Source organism: Melozone crissalis, unplaced genomic scaffold, assembly GCF_028551555.1.
Source record: "Melozone crissalis strain CALT ecotype California unplaced genomic scaffold, PUWL_Pcris_2 ptg000008l_1, whole genome shotgun sequence".
NCBI classification, from domain to species: Eukaryota; Metazoa; Chordata; class Aves; order Passeriformes; family Passerellidae; genus Melozone; species Melozone crissalis.
In genome coordinates, this window is record NW_026535786.1 from 10,694,375 (window position 1) to 10,713,560 (window position 19,186).

General features: G+C 41.5%; 2 protein-coding genes across 2 annotated transcripts in view; one reads left to right on the forward strand and one right to left on the reverse strand.

The window, feature by feature from the left end:
• Positions 1 to 19,186, reverse strand: part of PHC1 (polyhomeotic homolog 1) — a 289,375-nt gene that overhangs the window by 31,817 nt on the left and 238,372 nt on the right. The gene's annotated exons all lie outside the window — the stretch shown is intronic.
• Positions 1 to 19,186, forward strand: part of GUCY2F (guanylate cyclase 2F, retinal) — a 37,908-nt gene that overhangs the window by 16,170 nt on the left and 2,552 nt on the right. Inside the window, exons 10-18 of the mRNA XM_054270134.1 lie at positions 525 to 674; positions 2,529 to 2,677; positions 4,061 to 4,224; positions 4,516 to 4,708; positions 4,791 to 4,965; positions 10,009 to 10,107; positions 11,388 to 11,482; positions 12,515 to 12,600; positions 14,834 to 14,839. Of these exons, the coding sequence (XP_054126109.1) occupies positions 525 to 674; positions 2,529 to 2,677; positions 4,061 to 4,224; positions 4,516 to 4,708; positions 4,791 to 4,965; positions 10,009 to 10,107; positions 11,388 to 11,482; positions 12,515 to 12,600; positions 14,834 to 14,839 (1,117 nt within the window). The remainder of the gene's footprint in view (positions 1 to 524; positions 675 to 2,528; positions 2,678 to 4,060; positions 4,225 to 4,515; positions 4,709 to 4,790; positions 4,966 to 10,008; positions 10,108 to 11,387; positions 11,483 to 12,514; positions 12,601 to 14,833; positions 14,840 to 19,186) is intronic.

The following is a 19,186-nucleotide window of genomic DNA, read 5'->3' on the forward strand; positions in this document are numbered from 1 at the left end:
CAACTGTGTCTTTTGTCCTTTGAACTATTGGATTATAAAGACTGTGCATCAGATTGTCACAAACTGCTTTTACAGAAACTATTTTCATCTAAAAAGAACTACAGAAAATATGTTGCTAATTGTTGCTTTGTAAAAGATCAACAACTGTAACAAGAGAGTCAAGATTTAGTGCCAATATTTTGTCTCAGGAACATTTTCAATCAAAAAAAATGGTGTTAAAGCTTCTGGCAGGGTTGAGATGACTTCTTATGTTGAAGTTCATGGCTGGTGTTATATGATACATATTGTTAGTATGGCAGTTTTTAAGAAAACCCATAGAGTAAAACTTGGAAATTTTTTTTTTTGTCAACCCAGAAGTTTAGTATTTCTAACATACCACTAGAAGTAAAAGATTTAATTCAGTAAATAATGTAGTATTTTCCAGCCTTTCATCAAATGACTGAAATAAGGTATTCATTTAAGCATTCACTTTGCAATAGTCTGAGTTAAAGTGTAAGAAATGCAATGCTCTGAAATTGTTTTAGAATTGCTCTGGACAGCTCCTGAGTTACTGCGGGACCCAGACATGTGCAGAAAGGGCACAATCAAGGGGGACATTTACAGCTTTGCAATCATCCTGCAAGAAGTGGTTGCTCGGGGTCCACCTTACTGCACATCAGAACTCTCAGCTGAAGGTAGGCAACTACTACAGTATATTTTTAAGGATTTGTGCAGAGCATTTTATAAAAGGCCTGGCCAAGTCCCCTTACTAATAAGGCAATAATGTATTAGTCTCATGACCTTTCTCAGTGGCAGAAGTCTGTTTCCAACACAACATTCATAATAAACATCAAAATGTAGGGTTCTCATCACAGCCTTGGTACATGTCTCATCACTGCTTTCACCGGGATCACGATTCTGGGTGCTCTCCAGGATGCTTCAGGCCTCTGCAGCACCTCCAGTTCCCTGCTGAAACTCGGACTTTTCATCTTAGTATGGGGTGAAATCTGAGGGTAGAACTTCCCATAGCTTAGAAACTCCTTTGCTTCCCACTCATTGTCCCTCTTTTGTGCATCATGGAGGCTGAAGTTTTTGAGCTGGACCCCTTGCCAACATCCTATTTTGTCCATCTGCTCATCAATTTGTCCTTAACCCTTTCTTTTCTAAAGAGGTCCTCTCTTCAACAGAGGTCAAAGTGATGTATCATTTTGCTTATGTGTATCAGAAACAGCACACAGGTGAAGTCTTTAGGAGCTGCTCATGGTGCAACCATGCTGTGCATCCATGGGAAGAACAAACCCACTGCAGTCAGGGTCAGGTCAGAAGCACTTAAACAGGGAGGGAGTGACAGCCATCTAAAATGAGCTGATTTCAGTGACAGCCCATTCTCAACACATTTTAAGCTGGACAACCATCAGGCGGGGTATGATAATTCAGTATGTGCCAGTTCAGCTGGAAAAATGGGGCCCTGACTTTTCTATGCCTGAAGCTGCTGTCAGAATGCAATGACGATGTTAATAATGGATCCCACTCTGTAAATCAGAGCTGGACCTATGATGTAGACTATGATGCAATTAGCAGGTTTATCCCACCTCATCCCTCCTGCAGAACCTCCAGCAAATGTTGAACACAGTCCTGTTTTCTAACCTGATAAAATGATGACTTTCTACTCATTGTGTCTCAATCCTAAGGAGCTTTCACTTGTGAACATTAAAACAATCTGGGGAAGGCATTTCCTCTCAGCTGCCCCTGGAAATATTGGGGCCAGATGTTTGGATTAGTTCATTTGGCGGAGTCTGGAGGGATGAGCCAAAGATCTTTAAAGTAGACTGTAAATCCTGAAAAGCTTTGGGTACTCACAGCAACAGCAGGACTTCTGCCAGAGAAAGAGGTTTTCACTCTGTTTGCTTGCTCTGCATTGAGCAAAATAAGATTTCAAATACCATAACTTTGGTGGGTGTTAAAAGACTGACTTCTCAGGGTTTGAAAACCCAAGCCCAGTCCCTTACAAGCCTCATTTCTAGGAAGGGAGCTCTAGACAGGGAGTCATTTCCCAGACACTGTTTTGAACTCAACCTCTCTCCCATAACATACTTTCCACTGTCGCCACTCCCAGCAACCTCCTACGTCCTGGTTCCCAGTTAATGATGAAGCATCAGAGGCTGGTATCCTTCCTGTCTGGGCTCAGCCATAAACCTCTGCTGTCTTAGAAGACTGCAGGTCCTAGTGGAGAGAGTCAGAGGCAATTTCATTAAATACAAGCCTGCAGGCTCACATATCCATCTGTCACACATCCTTCCCCCATCCAGCCAACTTTATTACTCATAACCTGGTTCTCCAGGGACATGAATCTTCTTTAAATCCTTCAAGAGACTCCTGACAGTGAAAAGCAGAAACTTCCAGCTTCATTTGGCACACACACTGGGTGCTGAGGACTAAGAGTGACAGCTGAAGAAGCAAGCCAGGGACACAAGGAAAGGTCCATGTCGTTTGCCCCTATCAAGGTCCTCCATCTTACAATGTGCTTCCCAATCTTCTCTTTGCCACAGAAATTATAAGGAAAGTGAAGAAGCCCCCTCCCCTGTGTCGCCCAAATGTAGCTCCTGAGGTAGCCCCCTTGGCATGCATCCAGGTAATGAAGCAATGCTGGGCTGAAGCCCCTGAACGACGCCCAACATTTGAGGAGGTGTTTCATAAGGTCAGTAAATAAAGAAGCTGGTGTAATCCCATTGTTTGTTCTTGGCAGGGAAGTGTTTTATTGTTTGGGTTTTTTCTTTTTGCTTTAACTCAGTTATTAAAGAATGAAGACGTTGCAGAGCCCTAGACTTGTCCTGACTTAGGGGTGATAAAGCAGCCTGGACATGGGCTTGATGTCTTCACATTAGCAGTGTACTTGCACAGATGGTCTCATGGAGATGAAAGATTTGTAAATTATTCACCTACAGACCAATTTTTCTTTTAATCTTCTAAAGTGTTTAAATGATAACTATAAGAAAAATTCACCAAAGACTGTTAAAGACAAAGATAGAATGTTTGGCATAGGACATCTCTCAATTCCAGATTGGTGGAAGCTTGGAGAATGTCCCAAGGAAATACGACTGTACCTGTGGCCTGTTTAAACAGCCTTCCTAGGTATCTGTTACTGGCCAATCTCATGGACAGGTACTGGCAAAATAACCGCCCTTTCTGATCAAGCAGTGTCGTTTCTGTGTTCTTATAAGGTGATAGAATCATAGACTCATTAAGGTTGGTCTTTTAAGATCATCAATCATCAACCTCATACCACCACCATGTGTGCTGTTAAACCATGTCCTCAAGTGCCACATCCACATGTTTCTTGAGCACTAACACGGATGGTAACTCCAACCATTATCCTAAGCCGTCTGTTCCAAACAGGTTTTACAAACCCTTTCTGTGAAAAAAAAATTATCAATATCCAATATAAACCTTCCCTGACACAACTTTAGGGCATTTCCTTAAAAGAGGTAAACAAATATGCTTAATTTTTGCCTTTTGGTTCTATGAAGCTGTGAATAATTTTGAACCTGCTGACTCCGCTGTTGAGTTTAAGGTAGCCTCTAAAGCCACAAATTATCCAAAAGTTCCAGCAGCTCAGCTTCAGGTCAGGAGGAGAAAGCACAACTCAGTAAAGAACTGGGAATGGAGGTGGCAGTACACATGCACGTCAGTGTACACTGCATGTTAAGTGCTGTAACATGTAAAAAGGTTGTAAGTGTTGCTAACACCCTGAACCTTGTGCCTCTGAATGCAAAGTTTTGCAAGTTACCCTAAAGATTGTTCATGGGATAAATGGGGTTGAAAACCTGCAGCCAGACAAGACTCTGTAACAATGTACATGTTGACAACTGCTGTAAGGTTATGTTTCATCTCTCTCTCACTGATTGGTGCAAATTCACCTTCTAATTCACCTTTTCCTTTATCTTTGAACTTTTGCCATTTAAAAATTCAGTCTTTAGCATGATACCTCTAAAGAAATATTTGCTTTTTGTTCCTCTCCACACTCAGAGTGCTACAGTGATGCAAAGAGACAGACAAATAACTCTCCAGTTTGATTTTCCAGTTCAAAACCATCAACAAAGGGAAAAAGACCAATATCATTGACTCAATGCTCAGGATGCTTGAGCAGTACTCAAGCAACCTGGAAGATTTAATCAGCGAGCGGACTGAAGAGCTAGAGGTTGAAAAACAGAAGACAGAAAAACTGCTGTCACAAATGCTTCCACCGTAAGTACTGGTACTTTAACTGGTAAAAAATCCCCAGAAAACCAAACCAAAACCACCCCAAAACAAGCTCATATCTAGTCTGGACAACACCCTTCCCCAGAAATGAGCAACATTTTAGACCATGACCATCAGTTTTGACAAGCACCTTCAAATCAAACTAAGAAACTCTAATCAATGCTGGTTACAGTCATACCATGGAAGATCTGAACACAGAAAAGCAAGAGTCTGAGCTCTTGAGCATGCACTAGAAAAGGGTTTGTTCCCTGCCATCTTTTTTTGTTGCTGTTTCAGTTCAGTGGCAGAAGCTCTCAAGACTGGTGGCACTGTGGAACCGGAGTATTTTGACCAGGTGACCATCTACTTCAATGACATCGTGGGCTTCACATCCATTTCAGCCCTCAGTGAGCCCATTGAAGTAGTTGACCTTCTGAATGACCTTTACTCTCTCTTCGATGCTGTTCTTGGAAACCATGATGTTTACAAGGTGAGAAGTAATTTTATTCTGTGTTTCCTTTCCATTTTTTTCAATTGCTATATTTATTTCTTAATATGATGGTATTTGCTAGGTGGAGACAATTGGTGATGCCTACATGGTTGCCTCGGGGCTCCCAAAACGGAATGGAAACAAGCACGCAGCTGAAATAGCCAACATGTCCTTGGACATCCTCAGCTCTGTGGGAACATTCAAAATGAGGCACATGCCAGACATTCCCCTCAGGATACGAATTGGGCTGCACACAGGTAGGCAACTGAACATCAGAGAGCTCCTTCTCAACTGCATTTCCAACTCCGAATTCTTTCTTCATGCCTGTCCTCCAAAAAACACCCTTACAAGACACTTTAAATTCTTCCACATCAACAAGGCAGTTAAAATGGAAAAACAAAGCCCAGAGAGAGTTTCTGGAGGAAAGTGGCTTAGTATCATTTTAAGGAGAGATTTTGTATTCTGTCCCAGCCAGGAACTGCATCTGGCATGTTAGTCACAAGGGTTTCATCGTATGGATAGCTCTTTAATGTGCCATAGCACCTTCAGAAGTGGGATATCGAGACACCCAGTGATGTCTTTGCAACTCCATTCTGAAATGAAAAAGCACAGAAACACTGGCATATAAACTGAAAGCATAAAAAGATTGGAGATATTTATTACAGGTAGGATATACTGGAAGAAAAATGTGATACAGCTCTTAAGAAAAAGTTATGTTATAAAGAAAACATTATCTCTGATGTAGAAGTCATAATGTATTCAATCAACAGAAAGATTGCTTGTTTAAAATGAAAGGAGGAAGTTCCATATATATATATATATACATATGTACACAAAATGTAATTATGTAATTAAACTCCAAAGTAAAACAAAAAATTCCAAAACAGTAGAACTACAGTTATATAGGAAAAAGTATTTTAAATGTAGGAAAATACATCTGCTATTATCATGAATCAGTATTTGTATAATATGTATGAACCTTCATAATTTTATACATTTTTTTAGACAACTGTTAATAGATTTTTTTTCCCAGCTGTTTGTCACCAGATTTCCTGCCTCTTCTTCTAAAGTACCAGGTGCTGCCCACTGTGGGAAGCCAAACAATGACTAAGAATGCCTAGGAGTCTGACCCAATAATGTATGGGGTTTTATCCTTCTGCTTATCTGATAATAACCACACTTTTGGAGCTTTAGCATGCAAGCATTTTGCAGATGTCAGTATCCTGGTCTCTGATGTACATGTTGGGAGACAGAAGCAGAGTAAAGGAAGTATCTCAGTCAGAATATCCCAAAAATAGAGATGTGACTTTAGCAGAGTTAAAATCAATAGTATGAATCCTAGACCTTATAAGACCCTCTTTTGGAGTTATCTCTAAAACACATCTCCCTAATGTTTTCTTTGAAGTTTGTGATTCTTAGTCGACCCTTCACAGGAGTGTAAAGCATTAAGGAATGATTGCAGGAGCATTGTGTGTTTTATACTCTGTCAGAAATTAGATGAGACTATGGCTGCAGATTGTCTTGCCCAGAGCAGGAGTCTCTGGAGCACCAGCAGCATATTTTCAACATGGAAAGAGAGGAATTTGCTGTGCAACATCTGCTGCTGCCTGTTGACAGCAGTTCTGCAATGTATCTCCCATGCAGTTGGCCAAAGAATACATCCCTAGGTGATGTCTACAGGGGGTAGTAACATATTTTTATTTTTATGAACTCTGGATATCTGGAAAGCAGAATTGCTATGAACTGTTGTATTGGGTGTGAAGGGAAGAGGGTGGAGGACTCTGCACATCTTGTTTTGCATAGATCTGGCAGCAACATACTGTCATGGGAGCAGCCACAATCACACGTTCCAAAGCAAACCAGCTCTCTGAGCCACAGAGCTCACGGCTGAGTTTGATTAACCCTAGACCCCAATTCTCCTGAGAAAAGATGGATGAAGAGGGAATGATCAGCATCATGAAAGCCTTGGGGAAGCTCTTGGGGGAGAGGAGAACTTGGCTGACACTTTCACTGTCCTGGAAAGCATGGAGGAAGGGTGTGACTCTCAGTCACATACTTCAGCTGCTCTTTGGAAACTGGTGCCAAGAAGAGCTCACGATGCCCTCTGAGAAAAGCAGTAAATGCATTTTGGGCATTGGCATTTTGCCCATGCCTTTTCCACCCTGAGGGAAAGCTGCACCTCTGGGAACTTCTGATGGCCCATGCCCATGATGCACTTGTGGCAATGCATAGGTAAGGCAAAGAGGACTGGACAATGAGTGCTTGGTCTGCATTTTCTCCCCTGCTTTAAACACATCCTGGAATCTTGGCTGTCCTCTCTTGAGTTCACTGCAGGTCCAGGATAACCCGGCTGACTCAGCTGTTTCCCCATTATCCATGCCTGGGCTGGAGCAGGACAGTCAGCCAAAGCAGTGGGGAGAAGATAAGCTCTTCCACAGAGGCTGAGGATGATTTGTGTATCAGTCAGGCTCTCTGGCAGTCAGACCTGCACTTTGATCTTGACTCTTAAACTCTGCAGTGCTGCTGATGGTCTTTGCAGAGTCTTAGCCAGAGCCTCTCGTTAACTGACCCTTGCAAGCCCTGGCAAAGAGACACTTCAAAGCAAACCTCTGGGCCTGTGTAATTAACCAACTAGGCCATGATGTCCTCATCACAGGGCATCTGGTTTCCTCTGAAACTTGTAACTGTAGGAGATTTACCATTGGAAGTTTTTCTTAGCCTTCTGCTGGAGCTGTTTGGAAAAGGGGGAACACACACAGGGGGTGAAGGCACAGACCAAATTAAGTCTTAGATGCTTTCAACACAGGGAATGTGTAATTTTGGAAATGCTTATATGGTGGGGTTGGTTTTGAGCTGTGAGCCTTCTGCAATGGGACAGACTTAAAAGCAGTACTCTAGAAAAATAACACCTCGCCCTAAAAATCTTGCCTCTTCTATGTTGTGAGCTTTGTGCAGAAATGTCTGGGTGATTGCACCAGCAGAGTAGGAAACCTGAATCAGGCACTCCCATGGAGGTGTTTCAGGACTTTCAGGGAGTCTGCACTCATTTTGAGGACATGTAAATGAACCCTGTAAAGCTGTTCATGGGCAGGAGTGGAAAAGCTCTTGTGGCTCAGTTGACCACATTGACTTGGTCTCCACTGACTACAGTAGAAGCTCATCTGCCTTTATTTGTACTTCTTGAAATGGAATCACAGAATTATAGCATACTCTGAGTTGTAAGGGACCCACAAGGATCATGGAGTCCAACTCTCAAGTGAATAGCCCAGGCAGGGATCAAGCCCATGACCCTGGTGTTCCTAGCAGCATGCTCTAACCAATGGAGCACAAATCCTCCTCAGTGAGGGCTGATTTTTCAACAGGAACCGCCTTTTTGTGTCCTTGCATCACCTATTACAGAAGGAGCTTTGGTCCTTAGTGAGATTTGGGATGGCTGCTGTCACATTACCACCACAAAAAGAAGAGAGGCGGTGTTTTGTGAGATAGTGATTTCTCAGGGAAGCATGAATAAGTCTCCAACAAGACCATTTTTTGTGTATATGTCAACATTAGCATGCACACAATAAAGACCAGTTAGGGGATCATAAGGTCTTTAGCTGAGACTATCAACAGTGCCTTTACAGTTGTGTGTAGAAGTGCCTACAGACGAAAACCTGAATTAAACTTCCACTAGTGAGGAAGTTTAGTAGTTCCTCTCCTGAAAAGCTTGAAACAAATTAGACAGCAATGATAAGGATGGAAATTAGCTTGTAGGAGATTCTGAGGAGCAATGTTTTGTCTGAGATACACTCACAGTTGAAAAGAAACCCCCTTAAATCAGGTTTTCATGATATCCAGCAGTCTCTGCCTGCTGTGTTTTATCCAGCTTGATCCATGCTGCTCAAGTCCTTGTAATATTTTTTGTATGAACCTTTCTTCCTCTTTCTTTTTAAAAAATCCTTTATCAAGCACTGATTCATCAGGCAGGAGTCAATATCTGTCTTACCTCTGAGTTTGCATCCTCGTAAAGTATTTTAAAATCTGGCAACTTTGGGCAGCAACACCTTTTCAGAGGTCACAGCAAGAGGGGTTCTTGTGAAGTTCCCCATAGCTTTCAGCAATGGAGTTTTACTATCTTTAAGATAGATCTGAAAACCATATAAAGGATCAATATTTTTAAATAATGCTAAAAGCAGCATAAAAATGCACTGTACAAAACTAAGTAACTTATCACTTCTAAATTAGGCCACAATTGCTACTATTTATATTATTACTGTTTTAAACCCAACATTTTAACCTGTAACCTCTTTATATTCTGAAAACCCTAATCTATAGCATCATTTCAGGTACTGTTGATGATGTACAATGTTCACATCTCTTGTAATCTTGCACAGGAAAAAATTTCCTAGATACCAGTTGTACTAAATCTTAACTCAGAAGGATCATGACATTGAAAAGGCAGGCAAAGCCTGAAAAGGCATATCTCATAAATGCCTCTGATGGAAAATACAGAGAGTCCTGCCCTTTGTCTGCAGGAAGCCCCACACCTTATTGCATTGCTTTTTATTTTTATTTTTGCATTTATTTTGCAATCCCAATATTTTCTATTGTAACCTCTCCTCTTTCAGAGTGCAGTCTAAACATTAACTAAGCCAAATGCCCCAGATGAAAGTTGTCTGTGCTGTTTGGCTTCCACACATTTTATCTCCCAGTCTGTGCATGATCATGCGGATCCTGCACACATACCTCTCCCTGACAACTTGGCAATGATTCTTTGGAAGCTACTTAGGAAGTGAAGAGATCTTGTATAAAGAATGAGAAAGAGGGAAAAAAGAGGTCTTGGCTAGACAGGCCAGCTAACAGTGTCTTCTTTTCCAAGGAGGGGACACAGGGTGGTCCAGAGTGCTGCCAGCACCTCTGGACTCCCAAGGCTGATTTTTAATCCTGTTTCAGCGGGTTACAGGGCATGTCATAGGATCTAACTTTAGTTTTCTTACATGGAAAAAGACCTTTTTAAAATGAGATTATGATTGTCCTTCAGTTTCCATGAACTCTGAACAAATTTCTCCCCGATGCTGGTGATCCGAGGGCCTGCCACACACGACCTTTCTCAGACATGAAACACCAGCATGAAATCCAGAGCAATGCTTAACTTTTGACTGATTTTAGCAAGCACCAAGGCCCATGAAATATTTAGAAAACCTTCTCCTGTATTCCCAATAGGTTTTTTGAGTGTCAGAGGAGAAGATGAGATTTGTTTGTCAGTGAACCCCTGGATTTGTGCAGGACCATGTGGGTAATGCAGCTGCCATGTCTTTCAGGGCCCTGTGTGGCAGGCGTGGTGGGGCTGACCATGCCGCGGTACTGCCTCTTTGGGGACACGGTGAACACGGCGTCAAGGATGGAGTCCACGGGCCTGCGTGAGTGTTTGGGACAGCCACAGAAAGGGGGAAGTCAAATGACAGAATTCAAAGCAGCCTGAAGGAGAGGCCATTTGCCATTGTAGGTTGGCCTTTAGGACCCTGCCTTCCAGCTGCAGTTCTCTGACTGGAATCCCATCAACCAAAAGCAACATGAATCTTGCCCTACTTTCCTCCAGCATGGTTTGGATCTTGCTTTCAGTCGGTGCTAAGAACCCCTAATTCAGAGCTGTTCTTGCACAGTAAAATAATTCACTTACCTTTCACAAAGCAAGGGTTGAAGCACGGGTGGGCACCGCTTCCATCATACCTGTGGTCACAGAAATCCCACTGAGACTGGAGACAGCAGGAGCACTGCAGGTACAAGAACATTGTTACACATTAATAGAAATGCATATGGATAAATAGGCAAATTTTAGGTTAGTCCCTCAGGAAATGTAGCTCATAGCTGTGTGATCTTCCTCTACATATTCAAACTGATGTTTTTCTTTCTTATTATTATGGAAAAAAAAAATTAATCAGCTCATACCACATCCTTCAAAGGGGAAGGCAATGTGATTGTCAAAATTGAAACAAAAGCTCAACCCAAAAAAAAATTACTTTGGGGGAAATGTTTTAGAAATATTTCCTGTCTTGTTCACACAAGAAGAACAATAAAAAATTTCAGTGAGTTCCAGCAGTGGCTGTAAAACAATCTGAGAAAGATGGGAATCCAATAAATTTCTCCACCTTTGCCCTTTTTGTTCATAGACTAAATGGCAGCTCTGGGTGGAATAAATTACTAAAAGTCCAGCCATACCTACATGCATAGCTGCATTTTCTTTATGTTCCCTTGCAAACTCCATCTCTCTGCTCTTCATCCCAGTTTTCTAGTTATGTTGGGTGTCTGCATCAGGACATTCGGCTATTTTTCATTTCTTTCTCATTCCCTAGTTATACTGTGGCAATAGATAAAACAGAAATCTAGCTGAAATGTTATTGGAAACCACTTACTATCTTTATGAGAGATGGACTTCTACACTGAGTGTGTTTGGTATCCTTCTCCAGGAAGCCCTTGGCATAGATCTCCTCTCCTCCTGTGCTCTTTACAGCCCTGCCTGGAAGAATCCATCAGTCAGCATTAAACTCCACATAGAGGAGCACCACACAGCTGCACCAGACACACACCTGAATTGGAGCACTGCTGCTTTGGAGCCCTTTTCCTTGTCAGGATGAAGCAGTGGGGAATTCACAGCATGTGTGCAGTACAATGATCCAGCTGCTTTGCTTTCTGTTCCCAGCTTACAGAATTCATGTCAGCCAAAGTACAGTGGATATACTTCGGAAACTGAATGAAGGCTATGAAATCATACCCAGGGGGAAAACAGAACTGAGGGTAAGAAGGCCAGGCCTGTGTGAAGCACTTCACAGGGGAGTCATCTTGCTTGAGGAATTTTCATATTATTCTCTTTTTGGCCTTCATACAACAATCTTCAGCTGAATCCTTCCAAAACTGTCCCTTTCATTTGTTTCAATACATTATGGAGCTATTGAAGGACTGTGGGATCAAGCAGCCAGCTGTATGTGCTGGATATAAGTATTTATATAGTAGACTATGTAGTCCGCCCTTGACAGAAGCTGCTACTTTTCAATGTCCAAACAAAGCAATACTAAATAATAATAAACATAATTTCTACCCTTACATAGTCAATAGACAGAAGTAGGAGCTTTGCTTGCCTTAAATACCTAGAATAAAATGTCTGAATATGGCCTCAGGTGTCCCAACAATCTTGCACGACAAGTGGAATCATTCAAGTTCATATGTCTGCAAGTGGAGTTTTGGGGTAAATATTCCAGGTCTAGTCGATGGAAAGAAACCTTTACATAGTTAGTGGGGGTAAATTGGCCTTTCAGGAAATTATAAGCCTGAAGTATTTTCAGGGTCTAATTTATGTGATGATGATTGTTGGTTTTCCTCCCCTTCTTCAGTCAAAGGTGATTGACTCAAATACGTTCATCACATGCATCACACCTTACAAGCTAAACCATCCATGGTGGGAGAGCAAGTTATTATTCTGATACTCAGTTCAGAATGAGTTGTAAAATCTCTCAATTAATAATGCTAGTGCTGCCAAATAAGATGATTAGTGATCCTGTAGTTTCCAATTTCTGTTCCGCTGTGTCCAATGACCCAGATCAATGAGGGTAATTTGTAAATGACAGTTGGAACAAGGATAATGAATATCCTCTTTCAGAAAAGTGAAACCCAAATAATCCCTGAGCTATTCTGAAGGACAGCCCAAGATTTCCAGGCATGGTCTGTCTCTGGATATGTGTAAAGCCAGAGAAACCTAGAGAGAAAAATTACATATCAAGCAGAGGCCAGCCAGAAAGCGGCTTTTTATTTGGATTTTTGGTTTTATTTTAGGGTAAAGGAGTAGAAGAAACATATTGGCTGGTTGGGAAAAAAGGCTTCCAGAAACCCTTACCTAAACCTCCTGAAATAAAGCCAGGGTAAGTGTGACTCTGTCGCTGTCCAAGACATTAATTAAAACATCTCTTTTAGAGTTCACAGGCTGAATATCTGCCTGTCCATGTTATCTGTTTGCAAAATCTATATCCTGTTCCTTTGGTGACTTACATGTTCAGGCATAGTGCTGGGACTCAGAAGGGATGCGATTCCTTCAGCACCTCTCCTTATGCACAGTTCCCAAGTGACATGGAAACTTCCTGCTTCTCCCCTAAAATCACTTGGAGACTGAACACCAAGGAGCTCCTCCTTGAATCTCCTTCCTGCTCTAGGTGCATATAGGAGACACATGGGTAGGGACACTTTCAGGTCTCTGGTGTCATCAGTGTATGTGAGACACTCAAGATTTTTCTCCCCTTCCATCAAATTCCTGCTGAAAACATCAGCCTCATTCAGTGTATAAACATATTTCTTCCCTTTCATTCTAACAGAAGAATAAGAAAGCTTTGTGTTACAAATTTATGGCACTGTTATGTAATTGAAGATTTAATGATGCTGCCTCCATTAAGTAATTTTCTAGCTTTGCAATGCTTGGCTTCACAGAGTACTCCCTGTTCAGCTGTCACCTTCTGTATGCCTGGAAATGATGTTGTGGTCAGGACATAAAAACCAGGAGTTGGATTTGTTTGACAAGAACAGCATGGTCACCCACATTAAAAGCAGTCAGCCTTGACTCCCTTTATAGGCAGTAAAGAGAAATACTTGCTAAGGGTCTGATTCAATTGGCCCTTGCAAGATGCCTGGTTTGTTGAGGTCCTAAAGTAACTACTTCAGAGACCGGTGTCTGACAGCAAACAAGGTCTGTTTAATGTAGCTCTGACTTCTCCTTATCAATATTGTTCTACATGTGGCCCCATTCCCTCTTAGTAAATAAAAAGATTTCGCCATTTCCTCACATGCTCGGGATCAGAGGATCTTGTGCATCCATGTGTAATCTCTAAAGTTCACCTTTAACACTGCAGAGACAGAGGTGATCTACTCTTGTCCCAAAGCCCAAATATTTCTTCTTTTGCAGTATCTCTGTCCCCACAGGTCACACAGCAGTTGAGTGATTTTTGACAGTAATCAGAGGAAAAAAGTAAAGTTACACAAAACCATATTTGTCCTAGTGAGGGGGCAAAATGAAACTTATACCCCATAGGCGAAATGTCAAATTACAGAAAGAAGTAACTGGATGTTGAAGCAAAGCAAATATTTGGAGAACAGCCTCATGCATAGGCTGTGCTGTTCCCAGATAGATATTGGACATTATGTCCTGCTTCCCTTATCTTGATGATTCATGTTTTGGCACAAAATCAAGAGGCTGGAAGTTGTTTCTCTCTAGTTGACCAATATGGTGGTTTCAAGTGACTGCCTCCTATAATTCCACAGGGGTTATTGTAGGCTTTTGAGCTGAAGAAAAAAATAAATTCCTCTTCTACTTATTTTTTTCACTCTGTCCTGAGACACCCTCTTTTGGGTATTTCCTTACCATGAGGTCTATGAGCACTTGTTTTTATCTCTTGCTTTACACTGTGACTTGTGTAGCCTAAACATCTACAGCTGTGTGGTGGCCATGCTGAGAGGTGTTTCCTACTAAGTGAAGGTTGGTACATCGTGCTTGGTCTTATGTCCATGCTCTGGAACTGAAAACATGTGGGCCATGGATTTAAGGGTCAGATCCTATGCATGGAAGTTTATGAAGTTCCTATTCAGAGGATAATTCCTTCTTTCTTGGTCTGGTCAAATCTGTTTTACCTGGTTTTCATGGGAATTTTGGGTTAACTTTGCATGACATAGAAGAGCACAGTACAGTTCTATAGCCTCTCTAGGCCTTCCCTTGCTTCAAGGCAGGTTTCTACACATACACCTGGTACTGCCACGGGAAATAATGGCAGACTGGACATGGAGAAGGTGTTACAAAATTAAGAGATATCAAAACCAAGCATGCCAAGCAGTCAAGCAGCAGACTATCTGTAGGATAGACATTCTTTTGAGATTTCAGTCAGATAGGGTTAAAGGAAGGCTGGGAAATTTTTTGAGGATACACTAGGTGACTCTCTGGGGGGCTGAATTATCAGACCAGGAAAAAGCACAAAGTTGTGAGTATATAAACATGGGATATTTGAATCTGGCATCCTGTGATGCTGTGGGACAGGCAACATCTTTTCTACTCCAGTGGAGTACTCATCATGTCCAAAAAATCAGAAAGGATAAGAGGTTATACAAAACTACCAGACACAAGCCTGACCTGGACTAAATCTCAGATGCATTTTGCAGAGCACTGGAAAAATATCCAAGACTAGGAAAAATTCAATAGCTAATGAAATTCAGAAAGGAAAAAAACTCAACCAATCAACCAACCAACAAAACCAAACCAAACCAACCAACCAACCAAAAAAAAAAACAAACCCAAACCAGAACAAAACCTAGAGCCAGGCTGATTTTCATTTGCCATTCCAAGTAGACGAGTGACATTCTTGGTCTACTGAATTTCCTACTTTCTGAACTATCCTGGTTCAGCAATTCTTTTCTCTGGTACTGAATAAAGTATTTGAAAGCATCAGTAGTCCTCTATCCCAGCAGGTAGTTTTATTCAGAAACTTTCCCTTTAAATTATTTATGGAAAGTTAACTGGAGGGAAAAAATTAATACAATTCAGCAAAGATACTTATTGTTGATTCTCTCAAAGGCTTTTAACCATTAACCCAGTACCTAGGTAAAGAGCATATGAGAGTTTGATTTTTGACATAAACCCAAATCCCTTACCTAGTATGAATTCATTAAGTCTTAATCCAGAAGGGATAATAGGTATTCTAGACCACTGCCACTCACCGTGATAAGTGCAACCTGATGTGCAACATTACTGAACACTGAAGATGCAGCCAGGAATAGGTGAGAGTGTTGGGGCCCTCTCATCCTCACATGCATGAGGATCAGCCCTGGAGGAAGCGCTGAGATCCTTGTTTGAAGATAAATGGGTGAGAAGCAGTGAAGGATGCTCAAAGAATCCATCTCCCAACCTCAAGTGAGAAACACCTCTTTATGAGCCAGGAAAAAGACACTCATTAGGACAAGAGGGATTTTTTCTTCCACCCTTCTAGTACAAGGTTGTCATTGTTTTGTCATTGCTTTGTTGGAGCACCCTGGTAGGATGGAAATGTAGAGAGTCTCTCGTGTTGCTGTTGCTGCTGATGTGTCATTCTGAGGAGAAAACTGAAAGCATTTCTGCTTGGGCTCCTATCTGAAGTCTGTCAAATCTGCTTTTAAATCAAAACTAAAAGAGCTTGTGGTCCAAACAGCAGTGAAAAACTCTTGTTGTCCTCCCATAGCTGGAATTATAAAACAGCATAAAAATATTTCCTAAATAAATTTCATATAACATTTAACAAGAGCTATTCAAGGAAATCAAAGCATCCTCTGTCTCATAGGCTTGATCACGCAATGTCAGGACAGATGTGTTTTGCTTCACGCTCAATCCCTTCTTTTCAAACTATTTCTGACCACCTAACACAACAGTAAAATGAAGACAAAGAAGTATTCTGATCATGGCTGTGGCATAATGACAAAGAAGACTTTTTCTCTGAAATCTGATGGAGGATGAGAAAGGGAATGAAAGTTGGTGACTCATCTCCCTTTCAACAAGACTGTTTAACTTGTGATGTGATTGCACCAACTTTTATATTTAAACAAGCTCTTCCTGAGCATGCTGAAGTTTCTGGGAGAATTGACTGGAATATTACAGAATTTGTGCTAATAGCAAGAAACCCCAACTGCAGTGTTCAGAAAGGAAGCGAAGTCAGAACTCCACAGATTTTCTCCTGCTGGTTTTGCAAACAAGGTGATGGGAAGAGAGGGCCTTGGAAAAGTAACAGCTGTCTCCAAAAAGAGGGGTTTTGCCTGAGGCTGGGATGGATAGTGCAGAACCAGACCTCTCCAGTTGCTCAGACATTTGTGAGTTCAGGAGGTGTGCAAGTTCTGTTTACACTGGATCTTTCCTTTTGCTGTTGTGCAGTGGTTGGAAGTCAAGTCACTGCCAAGCAGTTATTTGATACCTGTGTGAGCAGTGTGTGGAGGTGGGCCTCAGGCAGTCTAATATCATGCTTGATCACCAAATACCCTGGTCAGGCCTTCACCTACCGTGGGTCACAAGCTGCTGCAGTGTTGTGCAGACTCAGGCAGCAACGTCCTCCACCCCACTGTGGGTGAAGTCCTGCTGGGTGGACTCAAAAACCAAACCCCTGATGCTCACCCATGTGTGGCTGAATTTTGTTACCACTTCCATAAAGGATCTGAACACAAAGATTTCTTTTCTCCCTACAACAGGCAGGATTTAATCTTATTAAAAGTTATTTCCTTCCATCTGATCTGGTCACCTTGCCTGTCTTTTAAGAGTCAGTGCAGAGAAACAGACGTTTCTTGGTGTTGATCTTCTTCTGCTTTGAGATAAACTCCTGCTGTGGTCCAACAGCACCAGCTTCCCTCCACTGGCTCAGAATAGAACCCAAAATATTTGGCTTAAATGGAGAAATCTCTATTGCAGATTAAAAAATTCCAGGGAGCTAAATCTCATCTGAGTTGGAGATTCCCAGAAGCAGTCATTCCTCATTGAACCCATCAGAATTATATTCTCCTGGCTTCCCTGTCCTTGGGACCCAGCCCCAAAGGCACCATCACTCTTGAGGAAGTTTAGAAACAGGGGTCAATGTTTCTAAAAACAAGAAACATGTTCCCAGAGATAAGAATTTAGATAAAGCATGGGAGGACAACTTGTCTAGGCATTTCCATTTGTAGAGCAGAACTGGCCAAAGACCTGAAACTTCACTCTAATCTCCCTCAGGAAAGGCTGTTAAAATTGTGTTCAGCATTCAGAGACAACTGCCTTTCTCCAGGGACTGTTAAATAGGATTTCCACCAGGAAATGTGCCCACAGATTAGTGAGCTGAGAGCTTCTGAAAGAAACATCCCTGGAAGACCAAAAGGCATTGAAGCAGGAACTAAACTAACAAAATGCAAGGTCTTCACTGCTGTTTTGTTCTGTTCCTCCCTTTAATGAATGTGGGCAAAGATCAGTGGAATAATGGAATCATTCTCCCAGGATTCATCTTATTAAATTGATTCTGGAAACAGCCTTGATAAAGATATAGTTTGTACTCCTCAATCAACAAAGTCATTCATCTTGTCCTGGCAGAAGTGTCTAAGAGTGCCAAGAGCCCTCTAGACACTTAAAATTTAATTAGCTGACCTCATCCTTTGCAGTAAGTTGAGTGGTACAAGAGAAGAATTAATAAGGCCAGAACCAGGACCATATTTGTTTTCCTTTCTCTCACCAGAAGACACTTACCTTTTCTTTAGTCTCCATTACAGTCTGTTCTTTATTTCAGATGAAACTGTACTGGTTCTTTCTCTAATGGCCTACCTGTTCACTGCAGGTATAGAGCTCATGGGTTACTCCCAGAAGAAATTGCAGAGTTCAAAAGGAGGAAAACTGAAAAACTCCTTGGCAAAAGAGCCTAGATCTGAGGTAGTAGCTGTAGGACAGTCCCCATGTAGCTCTGCTGTTTAGTGTCTGCTTGTGTGTTATTTGTCTGCATTTTACTGGTTTTTCTTCCCCCTTTCCTTCTATTTTTCTCCTTTTAATTTTTTTTAAGTATATGTTATCATTCTAACATGTCTCATTCAAGAGGTGCTTGGAACAGCAGCAAAGCTGTAGCCTTGTTGGGTGATTTCCTAGTGAATTTATAACCTAGTATCCTATTAATTCCTGAACAACACAGATCATTACTAGGTTTATCTGCAGTGTATTATCAATCTACTCTATGTTGATGTTCATGGTGCCAGGAAGAGCCCAGTACATGGTAAACACAGACATAGAACTGGAGTTCAAGCATGGAAAAATCCACATTGCCTATTGTTGCTTTTGTAATGTATATCTCCTGCCTAGTGTAATTCCATACCTTATGACAGTAACAGGATGCAGATTTGATATTCATCATTATGAGATAATGGATTTATGGTTTGGGTGGAATTTGGAAGTCACATGGGATATGACAGCCTGACCTGATCAAGTAGGTGTTATCAGAGCAAGGCTGGCATAGAAGCATGCACAGCCACATTTGCAGAAGTGTAATGTCACCTGAAAATGATGTATGAGCTGGGATTTTTGATAATATCTCTAAAAACAGCAGTAATGCTTCTGCTTAACTCCTCTGGATTAGTGTGCATTTCATGTCCACTCCCCTAACAAAGGAGGGGTGGATGAAAGCTCAGAGTACCTAGATACAGGCAGGTTACAAACCCCTAAGACACACCAGATCAGGCTGATAGATTGCTATGAAGACTAAAGTTCCATCCAATTTTCTCGCAAGGATAAAACCCACAAGATAACTGTTGGCTGTGCTCCTTCTTCCCAAACACATATTTTAAAGATGCAGGGTGTGTTACCAGACTGCTTTATCTCTCTTAACTGATATTTAAATTTTTGTCTGAAGTTCTCCCTGTCAAGGACTTAAGGGCAGAAAATCCTCATTAAAAACATAAAATAAACAAAATTATTAGAATATGGGGCAGACTCTGAAGACATCTGCATAA